The 13,414-nt window shown below is 41.6% G+C and overlaps 1 protein-coding gene across 4 annotated transcripts in view; it reads right to left on the reverse strand.

Annotated features, from left to right (window-relative positions):
• The window catches only part of ALS2 (alsin Rho guanine nucleotide exchange factor ALS2), a 64,039-nt gene that overhangs the window by 47,621 nt on the left and 3,004 nt on the right, over positions 1-13,414 (reverse strand). For 3 of the 4 annotated variants that reach the window (XR_014785479.1, XM_084817995.1, XM_084817986.1), the window contains exons 2-5: positions 6,537-6,682; positions 5,362-5,516; positions 3,900-4,819; positions 142-502 (exon numbers count right to left, since the gene is read on the reverse strand). Coding sequence is in view for 3 of the 4 variants with exons in the window: in XM_084817995.1 (XP_084674121.1) it covers positions 142-502; positions 3,900-4,819; positions 5,362-5,516; positions 6,537-6,556 (1,456 nt within the window). In the remaining variant the exon portion in view is untranslated. The remainder of the gene's footprint in view (positions 1-141; positions 503-3,899; positions 4,820-5,361; positions 5,517-6,536; positions 6,683-13,414) is intronic. The other variant, XM_084818004.1, reaches the window with a different exon arrangement.

Below are 13,414 nucleotides of genomic sequence, written 5' to 3' on the forward strand. Positions count from 1 at the left end.
TATGAAAAAATAAGAATCTGCTGGCTAGTTAACGTAAGGAAATATACAAGTGCCTCATCACACATAAAAACCAGACATGAAAAAATCAGATATGACAATACCCAAGATATGTAACACTGAAACTGTGTGTGAACATCTCACCTTGAGACAGCAAGCCAGGTAAGGAAAGTCTTCGGCAGACTCCTTCAGATTCCTCTTCTCGAATATCTACCAAGCTGGAACTCTTTTTTCCCTGCATTGACTCCAGCTTAACCTGCTCCTCTCGGCTGTCCTTCAGCCCATCCAAGCCTGGAGAACCACCACTAGATGGGGATACTGTGTCATCTGGAACGGCGCCATAGAAGTTCATTACCTTCTTCAGAGATAATGCCCCAGCTTCATAAGTAGCAGCTACTCTTACACCAACTGCTGATGCACAAGAGACTACCAGGCTGTTAAGGGCAGATGTACCTGGGCCAGGTGGGCTGGGTAGGCAAGCAATGAGATCCTCTTCTTGGGATTGCTAGAAATACAGTAAAAGAAGCCCAAGAAATCTATCATAATGGGCAGTAGGGTAGTTTAAAAATAAGATTGGTAACTTCTAGTCCTGTGCTTGATTTTAGATAACATAGTATCTGGTTATACAAATAAGATTTTTCAAAGATTTTTCAATCCAGAATCAAGAACTAGTTACACAAGTTACCTTGAATGCCCCTTAAGAGATTTATTCACAAGCTCTATAACAGGATTTTTTAAACCCCCATAAAAATCTGCCCTATGAGTTCTGCTTGCTCCAAATTCAGATTAACCATACAAAGTCAATTATGTACTTGTCCCCATTCCATCCGAAGAGCTACTGTTGCTGGACTTGGCTAAGGCCTCCACAAACACCCCACCCTGACAGCAGAGGAGCTCATACTAAACAGAAGACCACTTCTGGATAAGCAACCAAAGGCGCTCACCCACCAAATTACCAGCCCTCTGCTCCTTGCCATTTTTTTTTGCTTCAATAATAAGAATGCTCTCTTAAGATCAGTGTTGTGTGGGTAGCCAGCCCACACTACATTCCACAGCAATTCAGAATGGCAAAGCATACTTGCCACAACCAAACCTATACAGTTAATAAAAGCTGCATTCTAAAGAGAAAGTATAAAAAGATTAACGTAAAAACTATCATAGTGGGTCAGGACTAGTGATACATACAATCTTATTATTTTTTCAGAATTACTACTGTCATATTCTTCAGCTGGTACAAAGAACAGAGCACACTAAATCACACTGAATACAAACACCAGAATCTGTATATACAATTAAGGTTTTTAAAATGTTTGATCTATACTCCCTTGTCCCTTTATTTACTTGCACTTCTACCCTGCTGATTCATAAAGAGCTGAGGGTGGCTTCCAACCAGATTAAGTTCTATACTGCTTTTTACAATTGTATGAGTAAACCAGCTATTACACTTATTAGCTTATTGAGGACAAAAAACCCCATGTAATTATGCTAACTTTGCAAACTGGATAAGGGTCAATACTTTAAGTGTTACAGACAGAATTCAAAGAGAATAGAAAAACATATTACATGTTTCTTTTTTAAAAGCCTATAAAGTTGGGTCTCTGAATTTGTTTTGTGTGTAATTATGAAGCATTTTTCCACACTTTTCAAGGTGTAACATTGTTTTTATATGTAGCCGTGGTATTTTAATTACTGCAAGTCTCCAATTTCCTTGTACCCACATGCTATGCTTGTTTACCACATTTTGTTTGGGCTGAGTGTGCATTTCATATCTTGTATTACTAGCCAAGTGATGTTGTACCTCATGTTTCTGGGAACAAACCAGATCATGCAATCTTCCAAGAACATTCTATGAGGAGGATATTACAGGAAAAGTGGATTACTTCTTCATAGCTAGTCCGTCTGGGGGGAAAAGACTACCTACTTTGGGAACAGTGCTTATTTTACAAGACAGAATACTCCCAGATGGCTCCCCATTTAAGGGTCTTGGGTTCTGCTAGGTATGCAGTTTGGAGCTTTCTCCAAAAACATAAGATACAAGGTAACAGTGAACAGACTACGACCCAAGCTAACTAGGGATTCTGAGAGATTTTCAAGGCCCAACATTGTAAGCAACAGGTGCACAAACATCGTTTCTCATTAAATATTATTTCAAGAAATGCTTTAAACGCGTTTTCAAAATTTCTGGGTTCAAGATAAAAATCACAAGGAGTCTGCAATGGTTAAATCCAAGTAGGCTCTACATAAACAAAAAGGGTAAAACCCAAAGTCTCCAAAACACAGGTGTGCGATTCCAACCCCTACCCAGAATAAAGTGTTACTGGACGCTGAACTCTGAACACTCAACCACAGGCCAAAGCTTAAGAACAATAACTGTGGGTGATTAACTTGCACCGCCGTACACATGTAGCCTAACTCGCACATGTGTGGCCCCTGCTAGAAACTTTCAACTACATGCAAAACAGCTCAAGATTCTGCAGTATGAAGCAGGAAGGTGATAACTTGGAAGTTCTTTAGGAAAGCAGGGCTGTTTTGAACAAACTGTCACAGGAAGAGTCAGCATAATTTTACTTATTACAGCCGAAGGCCTTCACAGGCATATAATAATATATATTACAGCAGACTCCTGGGACACTGATCTCCTCACTGGAGAAAAACCAAGTTTGGCATGGCTCCTAACACTGCATTATGGAAGTATGCAGAATGTACAAAACCAGTTTCAAACATTACTATTGAATTCCTGGGTTTTCATTTAAACAAAGAAGGAAAAATTATCCAGCATTTACCACATTAACAACCAGCTCTACTTAGAGTAGGAACCAAGCATATGAAAAGGGCAACCTTTGGAAGTGAGGTGGGCAGTGACCCATGACAGAGCCTTCTCAATTGTGGTGCCCTGACTCTGGAATGAACTCCCCAGAAAGGCTAACCAGGCCCTGATTTTTCAGGGTGCCAGATGAAGACCTTTTCACTGCTACAGGCCTTTTTGCTCTTGAGCTTTTATGCACTACCTTTTATTCTTCTACTGCTCTTATTTAGTGATGGGTGAATATACGCCAAATGAATTCACTATTTCCTCAGAAAATAACAAATTCATCCATGTAATCTCGGATGAGAGTTCTCCTTTAATTAGACACCTCCTTCTGTGTGTGCGTGTTTTTGCACATGCACAAAATCCAAGTGCATATTGGGAGCTGTAGTTTGGAATTCCGTAATGACTCATGTTGTCATGGATTACCACATTATGTACCCCTTCCTGATTGGCTGTTCCCATGTGGCCTTTGACGATGCCAAGTAAACATTATGTACAACCAGTACAAGGAGGAGAGATATATGGATCGGTATATGGAGGAGTATACAACCTAGATAGCTGTTTCTTCAAACATATTTGATTTATGTAAAATGTTCAAATACCAACCTTTCCCTAAAGGGTCAAAGTGACATCATCACATTTCCTCCTGAAAGAAAGGGGTTCAACCAACCAACTCAGCACATGCGTAGAAATGCCATAATTAGATGCAGACTGCAAATGCACTGAAGCTCACAATCTATTCCGAAAACAACACATTAGTAAGACAGCAGTCAAAGCTTGCTACAAAGGTGAGTATTACAGATGCACAAGTGTTGAGCAACGAGCCAACTAATTATGAAATTCAGCGGCAACACTACTCTTGTTTTTATGCCGCATTTTTATTGTGACCTGATTAATTTTATTTTTTTTTTGTATTGTATTAGCCATCTCTCTCTCTTTTGGATTACAGGCTAAGAGCTAGACAGGAACAATGCCCTCTTCAGATCCAGAGCTCTTATTTAAAATTACATTCCTGAGAATCATGAGCATTTTGCAGGATTGCATGCACACAGGACAGAGAGTAAGGTAAGTACAGCCTAATGAATGTGGGTACCTGTTCAGGTTGTGGCTCAATTTGCTTCTCTCCGCTCTCATTTAATGAATAATCTGGAGGACTTGTCAGGTGTTGCTTCACTGTTGTTTTGTCAGTTATCAAGAGATTTCCTGGACTAGAAATGCCACTGTCCTCCTGTCCATCATTGTTTGAAAACACACTTGCTGCATCATACTCTGTAACGGCAAGTGTCTGATCTCCCACAAGGGTTTTCTGACAATCTTCACTTTGGCTGCTTGTTATGCTCTTCCCCTCAAGAGTTTCTAGTGAGGAGCAGGAGATGTGGCTTTCCAACTGGGGGTCAGCCAGGGCCACCCCCAATGGGCAGCAGTGGCTATCAGAGATAATGACGTGGTCTTCTTTGTCAGTCATGGTAATCAGGAGCTGGCTGCAATGATTGCATCTCTCCGGGATGGGTTTTATATCTTGGGTGGGGAGGCACTGTACAAGAGCCAGGCTGTGAGAGGCCCCGCAAGCAACCTGAAGCACAACGCGCCCTGCCAGGTACTCAACCTTCTGTGGTTTGGTCACTGGGAAAGTATTGGTTATGAGACCTAGCTGACAGCCACTTCCCCATGCCCAGATCTCCCTGCTTAGAGAGAGTGCCAGGGTATGCTCCTCCCCACATGCCAGCTGCAAAATCCGTATTGGCAAGAAATGGCTAGCTTCGGAGTCAGAAATGCTGATGGGTTTTGGTTCTGGCACAGTGGCTTGGCTGGCCACTGCACACTGGCCAGCAGAATTTTCCCCCCACATGTACACTGCACCACCTTCAGTCACCACTCCGCTGTGGAAGCTGCCAGCTGCCACCATAATAACATGCTGTCCGTTCAAAGCCTTCTCCAATATGGGACAATTAATGTAAGCATCTTCCAGCTCAACCCTCCAACGAAGTTTTCCAAAACTGTACACCTCGCCACCTGAAACAAAAGCCCCAAGTGAAATGTTCAGCTCCATAACATATAGTTTGCCACACACACAAAAAATCACGTTAACATGGAAGTACAACAGAGTGAAAATATGATACAATTACTGCATTACGGGGCAATTAATGTGCTTTTATCATAAGCTTAGAAAGCAAGTTTACAGGGAATGCATTTGCCCACAAAGCAAGGCCCTTCAGATAACACAGGAAAGAATTTATCTAGGGCAAAAGTAAACTTAAAATTGAAGCAAAGTTTTGTGGAGTTCCAATACCATGTCACACATTTCATTAAGAGAACATGCATGGTTTGGTTCTTGCCTTGGTTTATCTATGCCCAATCCATTAAGAATAAATTAACTGGTGCAAACATTCTAAACTGCCAGATAGAGCTATAAATGAACTATTTACTCTTTTAATATTGAAAGTGACTGTTGGCACCCCATAAAATATAACTGCAGAAAATCTCTTTTCATAATAGTTTTCAAACAATTTGATATTTTTTTAAATGTTCATTATCTTAGGACCAACGTTCCATACCATCTGAGAGAAGCACACCATGGCTGACTCCAAGTGCTGCCTGCAATACTGTCCTTCTACTCCAACCTGGAAGTCTTTCTGGGGCTGGACAACAGCAACCAGCCTGCCACATATAGACCAAGCCTCTCCCTCTTGCACCTTCTTGTTCTACTGAGCTGTTTAGCAAAAGAAACAAATAACATTGTATAAAGCCACACAAATTTAGAGTCTGGGCACTCCAAAATTGGTACTTACCACGTTTTATACAATTGATGCTTTACCTGCATTTCATTATTCAGAATGCAGATGTTATCTATACATAATATCCATGAGGGTACTCGATCATTAGATACCAAACACCAGTTCAAGGAATTCTAAGGGCATGTTTAGGACCTCAGGATTGGTCAGTGCAAGTTTGAAGAAGCCAACATGCCTATTCCCAGTACTCTTTGTCACTTATACAGACAAGATATGGAAGCTCAAGTGGGTAGCACGTTACTGGGAACAATAGGGTAATGGTTGGTGTTGGATTCAAATCCCCACTCAGCCATGAAGCTGATGGGCCACTCACGCTCTCTCAGCCTAATCTACCACACAGGATTGTTGTGAAGATAAAATGAGGGAGCAGGGAGAACCATGTACACAACCTTGAGATCTTTGCAGGAAGGATAGGGTTAAAATATAATAAAATACATACAGGTAACACCATAACAAGGGTGCTTTGTTGGGAGCTCTTTGAAGAGAAGCAAAGTTTTCTATTTACAGAAACCTTTTCACCAAATATGGCTATTATTCTCCTTGCTCTCTATCTTCTGGTTCCAAAAAGGAGGCTGTGGTTTTAACGGCTGTAACTACAAAACTGGCATGCGTTTTTTTCCTCAGCTGAAATTGCTATACAGCTTTAAAAGCAAATGTGTTATCATGTTCAATCAGACTTGGAAATAAATTCAAAGTTTATTAGACTAATAAAAGCATTTTGTAGGCTAACTGCTCATACATACACAGAAATGTAAGTTGTTTTTGCCAATCAACTGCCTGAAAGTACCAACCCTTTTCCAATTCGCAAAATGTTCCATATCTAGTCACCCAAAGGCCCTTCTTCCCTGCTGCAGGTGAAGAGCTACTTACAAGCCTGAGTTAAACATTCCTTCAATATAGTCTGAAGATTTTTGCAGAGAAAAAAAAAAGCACCTTACCTTTCTTCTTTTGAGTCCATCAGTCAGTATGAATACTCCATCACCACAGCATTCCTTTTTGAGATAGTAATGGTACAGTTCTGAAAACAACTACGATGATAGCAAAACACAAGCTTAGTGGTTGAAGTCCATGTGGAACAGAATCACTGAAAAATGCAAGGAAGCCAAAGTCATCTCAGCTGCTCAGTCAATGAACATCTCACAAGGCTGGAATGCTTAAAAATATCTAAGCTATTCCATTAAAAAAGCACATACTAATATATAAAAGCCCCCTTCATGGATCACTGCCTTGTTGTTGTGAAGGGGCTTGCGTAACTCAGTGAAGCCATAAGCTATGCCGTGCAGGGCCACTCAAGACGGACAGGTCATGGCAGAGAGTTCTGACAAAATGTGGTCCACTGGAGAAGGAAATGGCAACCCACTCCAGGATTCTTGCCAAGAAAACCCCATGGAACATATCACAAGGCTAAAAGAGATGACGCCGGAAGATGAGTCCCTCAGGTCGGAAGGTGTCCAATATACTACTGGGGAAGAGCAGAGGGTATTTCCAAGTAGTGCCAGAAAGAGTGAAGCGGCTGGGCCAAACCCGAAAGGACACTCAGCTGTGGATGTGTCTGGTGGTGAAAAGAAAATCCGATGCTGTAAAGAACAATATTGTTTAGGAACCTGGAATGTCAGATCAATGAATCAAGGAAAGCTGGAGTTGGTCAAACATGAGATGGCAAGATTGAACATCAACATCTTGGGAATCAGTGAACTAAAATGGACAAGCACGGGCGAATTTAATTCAGGTGACCATTATATCTACTACTGTGGGCAAGAATCCCTTAGAAGAAATGGAGTAGCACTCATAGTCAACAAAAGGTTGGGAAAAGCAGTACTGGGGTACAATCTCAAAAATGATAGAATGATCTCAGTACAAATCCAAGGCAAACCATTCAACTCCACAGTAATTCAAGTCTATGCCCCAACCACTGAGGCCAAAGAAGCTGAGATCGATCGGTTCTATGAAGACCTACAACACCTTCTAGAACTAACACCAAAAAAAGATGTCCTTTTCATCATAGGGGATTGGAATGCTAAAAGTAATGCTTCCTTACTAAGTGGGCCTTGGGAAGCCTTACTAACAACAAAGCTAGCGGAGATGACAGTATTCCAGCTGAGCTATTTAAGATCCTAAAAGATGATGCTGTTAAAGTGCTGCACTCAATATGCCAACACATTTGGAACACTCAACAGTGGCCACAAGACTGGAAAAGGTCAGTTTACATTCCAATTCCAAAGAAGGGCAATGCCAAAGAGTGTTCAAACTACCGCACAATTGCGCTCATTTCACATGCCAGCAAGGTGATGCTTAAAATCCTACAAGCTAGGCTTCAGCACTATGCGAACCGAGAACTACCAGAACTACTAGCTGGGTTCCGAAGAGGCAAAGGAACTAGAGATCAAATCGCCAACATTCGCTGGATCATGGAGAAAGCAAGAGAATTCCAGAAAAACATCTATTTCTGCTTCATTGACTACGCTCAAGCCTTTGATTGTGTGGATCACAACAAACTGTGGCAAATTCTGAAAGAGATGGGAGTACCAGACCACCTTACCTGTCTCCTGAGAAACCTGTACGAGGGTCAAGAAGCAACAGTAAGAACCAGACATGGAACAACCGATTGGTTCAAAATTGGGAAAGGAGTACGACAAGGCTGCATATTATCACCCTGCTTATTTAACTTATATGCAGAGTACATCATGAGAAATGCCGGGTTGGATGAATCACAGGTCGGAATTAAGATTGCCGGGAAAATTATCAACAACCTCAGATACGCAGACGATACCACCCTAATGGTAGAAAGCGAAGAGGATCTAAAGAGCCTCTTGTTGAGGGTGAAACAGGAGAGTACAAAAGCTGGTTTGAAACTCAACATTAAAAAAACTAAGATCATAGCACCTGGCCCCATCACTTCCTGGCATATAGAAGGGGAAGAAATGGAAGCAGAGACAGATTTTACTTTCTTGGGCTCCAAGATCACCACAGACGGTGACTGTAGCCATGAAATTAAAAGATGTTTGCTCCTTGGGAGGAAAGCTATGGCAAACCTAGACAGCATAGTAAGAAGCAGAGACATCACCTTGCCGACAAAGGTCCGCATAATCAAAGCTATGGTTTTCCCAGTAGTAACGTATGGCTGTGAGAGCTGGACTATAAGGAAGGCTGAGTGCCAAAGAATTGATGCTTTTGAACTGTGGTGCTGGAGAAGACTCTTACGAGTCCCCTGGACTGCAAGGAGGTCAAATCAGTCCATCCTAAAGGAAATCAACCCTGACTGCTCATTGGAAGGACAGATGCTGAAGCGCAAATATTTTGGCCACCAAATGCGAAGAGAAAAGTCCCTGGAAAAGACCCTGATGCTGGGAAGGATTGAAGGCAAAAGGAAAAGGGGATGGCAGAGGATGAGATGGCTAGATAGCATCACGGATGCAATGAACATGAATTTGAGCACACTCCGGGAGAGAGCGGAGGACAGGAAGGCGTGGCGTGCTATGGTCCATGGGGTCATGAAGAGTTGGTCACGACTTAACGACTGAACAACAACAATACATAAAAGCTCAGTGGAGAGACTCACTCTGCCCACAGATCCCATGAAAGGCCTGTACACTATTAAAGCAAAACCAGTTTTTAAAAGCCTGTGTCTAAAAGACAATTGGATCTTTTCAGCCAGTTCCACTCTTATTACTAGCTGTTTAAGGGCCCAATTAGAACAGCTGCAATGCTGAGAAGAGAGTTAGGATTATCCAACAATACTTTCTTTCCTGAGAACAACACTGTTTTTAACCTACGTTATTGGTTTCAAAGGATCTCTCTCATATACTATTGCAGAAAAGCAATTAAAGGCACAATCCTATGCATGTTTAGACAGAAAAAAGCCGGCTGGGGCACGCTGGGAGTTGTAGGCCTTTTTTCTGTCTCAACATGCATAGGATTGCGCCCTAAGGCTGCTTATCACATTACTATTTCCTTAAACAAGACTTTACTTGAAAAGAGGGAAACACGTATGCGTGTACCCTAGGAAGCTATGAGCTCCGGCCGTGATACAAGGAAACTGTGGAAGTGTCAGCTCTTCTCCACAATACACACATGCTGCTGTTGAGCAGCCATTAACATGTCCTGTCAACAGGCAGCAACATGGCTGCCTTACAATTCAGCAGGCAAGTTTCCCCACTTCTGAGAATGCCAACATTCAGGGAAATTGTATAATGAGAAGCCACTCTAGTGGCTAAAAAGCAGAACAAGAAAGGCATGCTCTTTTCTAGTGAGTTTATTTATTTGTTACAATATTTATACACTGCTCCACATCAGAAGATTTCGGAGCAGTGAACAACATGATAAAATAATAAAACAGGTTAAAAGAGTTAAAACATTAAAAAAAAAAGACAAACCCCAACAAAGAGGAATTTAACAAACCACGGCTGGTCATGCAAGGAAGGTCTCTTGGAATAACAACATCTTCAGGAGGTGCCGGAAGGAACACAATGTTGGCGACTGCCTGACCTCTAAAGGCAGGGAATTCCACAGGAAAGGGGCCACCACACTGAAGGCTCTTTTCCTAGTGGACTCCAACCGGGCCATGGGTCCATGTGGAACCACCAGAAACATGCCCTCTGATGACCTCAGTGACCAGGCAGATTGGTAAGGAGTTCACACTATCTTGCACGTATAATTTAATTCCTCGGGTTAGATTACTGTAAAGTGCCAATTTACAACATACCGATGTATGACAAGTAATACAGTCTGGTTTGCTGCCTTCCTAAATGATTAGGGATTAGTTGACACATTTTCTAACAATTGAATCTGCTCATGTTCCAAGAGCCTCCCCTCCATGCCTTCGTCACACTAACTCCATGCAGACATCTTTCATACTCACTAATACTACAAAAACCTACCACGGGGTGTATCCAATGTTAGTCTAGCCTAAGTCCTATTCACTTCAATGGATCTACCCAAAGTAGGACCAAAACTGGATACAACCAATGATTGTGACCCCCCGTTTGACAAGGTCAGCTCAACCCATTTTGCCACCCCAATAGGAGATGTGCACTTAACATTTCCTTGCTATGTTGGAACGCAACCCTGGGAACATTGCAGCTGTGAGCAACGTCACCAGTATGCTCTGAGACACTTGACGGGAATGGGACTCTTGGACTGCATACTACTTCACTGGCATCCCTATAGATCTTGCTCCTCCAACTGCTTATTTTGTTTGCCCAATGAGGCAAGGCCTGCCTATTTCCCAGTCCTTCTATATTCAACCATACAGTTACACTGTCATTCAGGTTGTGAGGTTTAATTTTCAACCCAAATGATTATAGTTTAGTTTGTAAGATCACTGAGAGTGTTTGGCTCCGAGAACAGAGAGGGAAGAGTACTGATCAATTCCTTTCTTATTGGCTCACTGCCCGACTCACAAGGGAACATAGAACAACAACCTGGCCATTCAATTTAATTATGCCACATTCCCTTAGGGCCTAACTTTTAAAATTTTCCAATACCACATTATAAAAATAACTATCACAAGCAGGATATGGGTGATGGGCATGTAATAATACAAACAATCAGGGATTATAATATAGCATAGGTTTTATTAAAATGTTTAATATTAAAATGTTCCATTACATTTTAAGATGTTCATCACTAGGTTAATACATACTCAGTTCTTATTAAGTAGGCACACTTCTTCCTAACACAAACACATCCAGAGTACCAACAGAACATAACTTACTAACTCCATTTGAAAAGTTAGTGTGGTTTGAGGAATTCAGAATATTTGAAAGCATGTTCAAGAAAAATCACGAAGTGTTTTCAAATAGGGTTCCTTAATTTTTGTGAGAATCTACTAACACGATATTTAAAATATAGAAGCTTTAACTAATTACTCTTATACATGAGCTACAATTCTGCACAGAGCTAGGTTGTTTAAAATTCATTGGCTGAGGTCACACATCACAACGTCCCAGGGTTTCTTTCAACCCTCCGTTGTCATGCACAAGCAGGTGCAAGTGAGCTTGCTGACTCACAGCACCCTGGTTTCCCCCACTGCAGCTAAACAACCCAGGGACGCGCCATCCCTGGGCTGTTTATCATGACATCCAAACCCAGATCTCTGGGTTGTTGGGGATGAGACAACCATTAACAAGCCACAAGTATGACTGTTGCTCAACCTCAAAAGGCTGCTACACCATGGAAACAGGAGTGAACATATAAAGCTCAGTGAGAAGGAGATGGGAAATAGAAAGCAGATAGCCTGCTCCAAGCTATGGTTTGGCTGATGCACACCTGGAAGTTCAAACCATGGTGGAAGTTCTTAATTATGGTTAAAACCATATTCTGACATACTGTCTGCATTGAGCCAATATAAGACACTGAAAGACTGCAGCCATTATAACATCTGCCCACTTCTGGAAAAGGCATTTAAGATTATACATGTGACCTCTCCCATTCAATGATCCCAAAATTTACTTATTTATTTACTTATTACATTTCTATTCAAGCCAACAGCTGAAGCTGTCTGGGTGGTTCACAACAAATTACTAAAAAACACATAATCTTTCTACATAAAACAGAACCATTCATGAAAAAAGCCCAAGAATAAAATGCCTGTCTCCTTAAAAATCCAATGTACCCAACACAGTGGCCTGGCTTCCTCGTTACACAGAAACTTACCTATCACATTTCATGCATCCTCCATTCAAAAAAACTGGAATGATGGTTCTGTCTACTAGGAATAAATTGAAACTCTTTCCCGGCTCTCACCTTTTTACTTCCACCTTCTTGGGCTTTTCAAAGCTGTCAATGATATCAACTCCCCAGGTGCTCCTCTGCCTACATGCTGAATATGCCATGCCCAAAGTTTTAAACCTCTGCCCTTAAGAGGCGTGCAAAGTCCAGATGGCCATACCTGATTGGAGGATCCATCACCCCCATCAATCCTCTCCCTGATCCAACTGGAGTAAAAAACATGGATTATTCCCCATGAAAAATTGTCATCTAATGAACATCATGGGTGATCCTTAATCCTCACAAATTTGAGATTCTTCTTTATGATTGTCTGGCTTGGGTTACTTACAGTGCAACCTTATACACGTCTACTCAGAAGTAAGTCCTACTGAGTTCAATGGAACCTATTCCCAGATAAGTGGGTATAGGAGTGCAACTGTTGTATGTCTTTTATGTTACCTACTTTCCTTCTCATCCCCTATATCTACATCCCTAATCTCAATAAAGCTTCTTAATCTGGAAACTGGGGATTGGCTGTATACTTTTGACAACTCAAGGATCTTTCCCCTTGTATGCCAAACTGCACGTTCACACTATATGCTTAGACCAAGGGATGGGAAGGAAAAGTGGTGACTGGGGAGTTACTTATTATAATTATTATTATATACCACCTTATAGGCTAAAAAGTGATCAAGTTAGTTGGTACTTGGCTCTCTCACTTTAAAAATTAACCTGCAACTCTTGAAGTTCCTCTTACACAGGAATTGAACTGAACTGAGAGGTGGTGACAGACCTAAATGAGTTGCTGTAGGCCCAAGGCAGCTTGGGCAAATCTCCACACCATTTGAGCCCCCAGTTCCTCATCAGGCATAGGTGGTTAAACAGGCTGAACTGATTTAAATCAATTAAGGGTACAATCCTATGCATGTTTAGACAGAAAAGAAGTCCTACAGCTTCCAGTATTCCCCAGCCAGCAGTGATGGCTGGGGAATACCTGGAGCTGTAGGACTGTGCCTTAAATCATTATTTAAATCAAGAAAAAAAAGGTTGATTTAAATCACTAATTTTAATCAAGTTTCCCATTGAATCTTTTTCATATATTTCCAGG

Source organism: Heloderma suspectum, chromosome 1 (assembly GCF_057233095.1).
Source record: "Heloderma suspectum isolate Gila_16-S chromosome 1, 16-S_ref, whole genome shotgun sequence".
NCBI lineage: Eukaryota > Metazoa > Chordata > Lepidosauria > Squamata > Helodermatidae > Heloderma > Heloderma suspectum.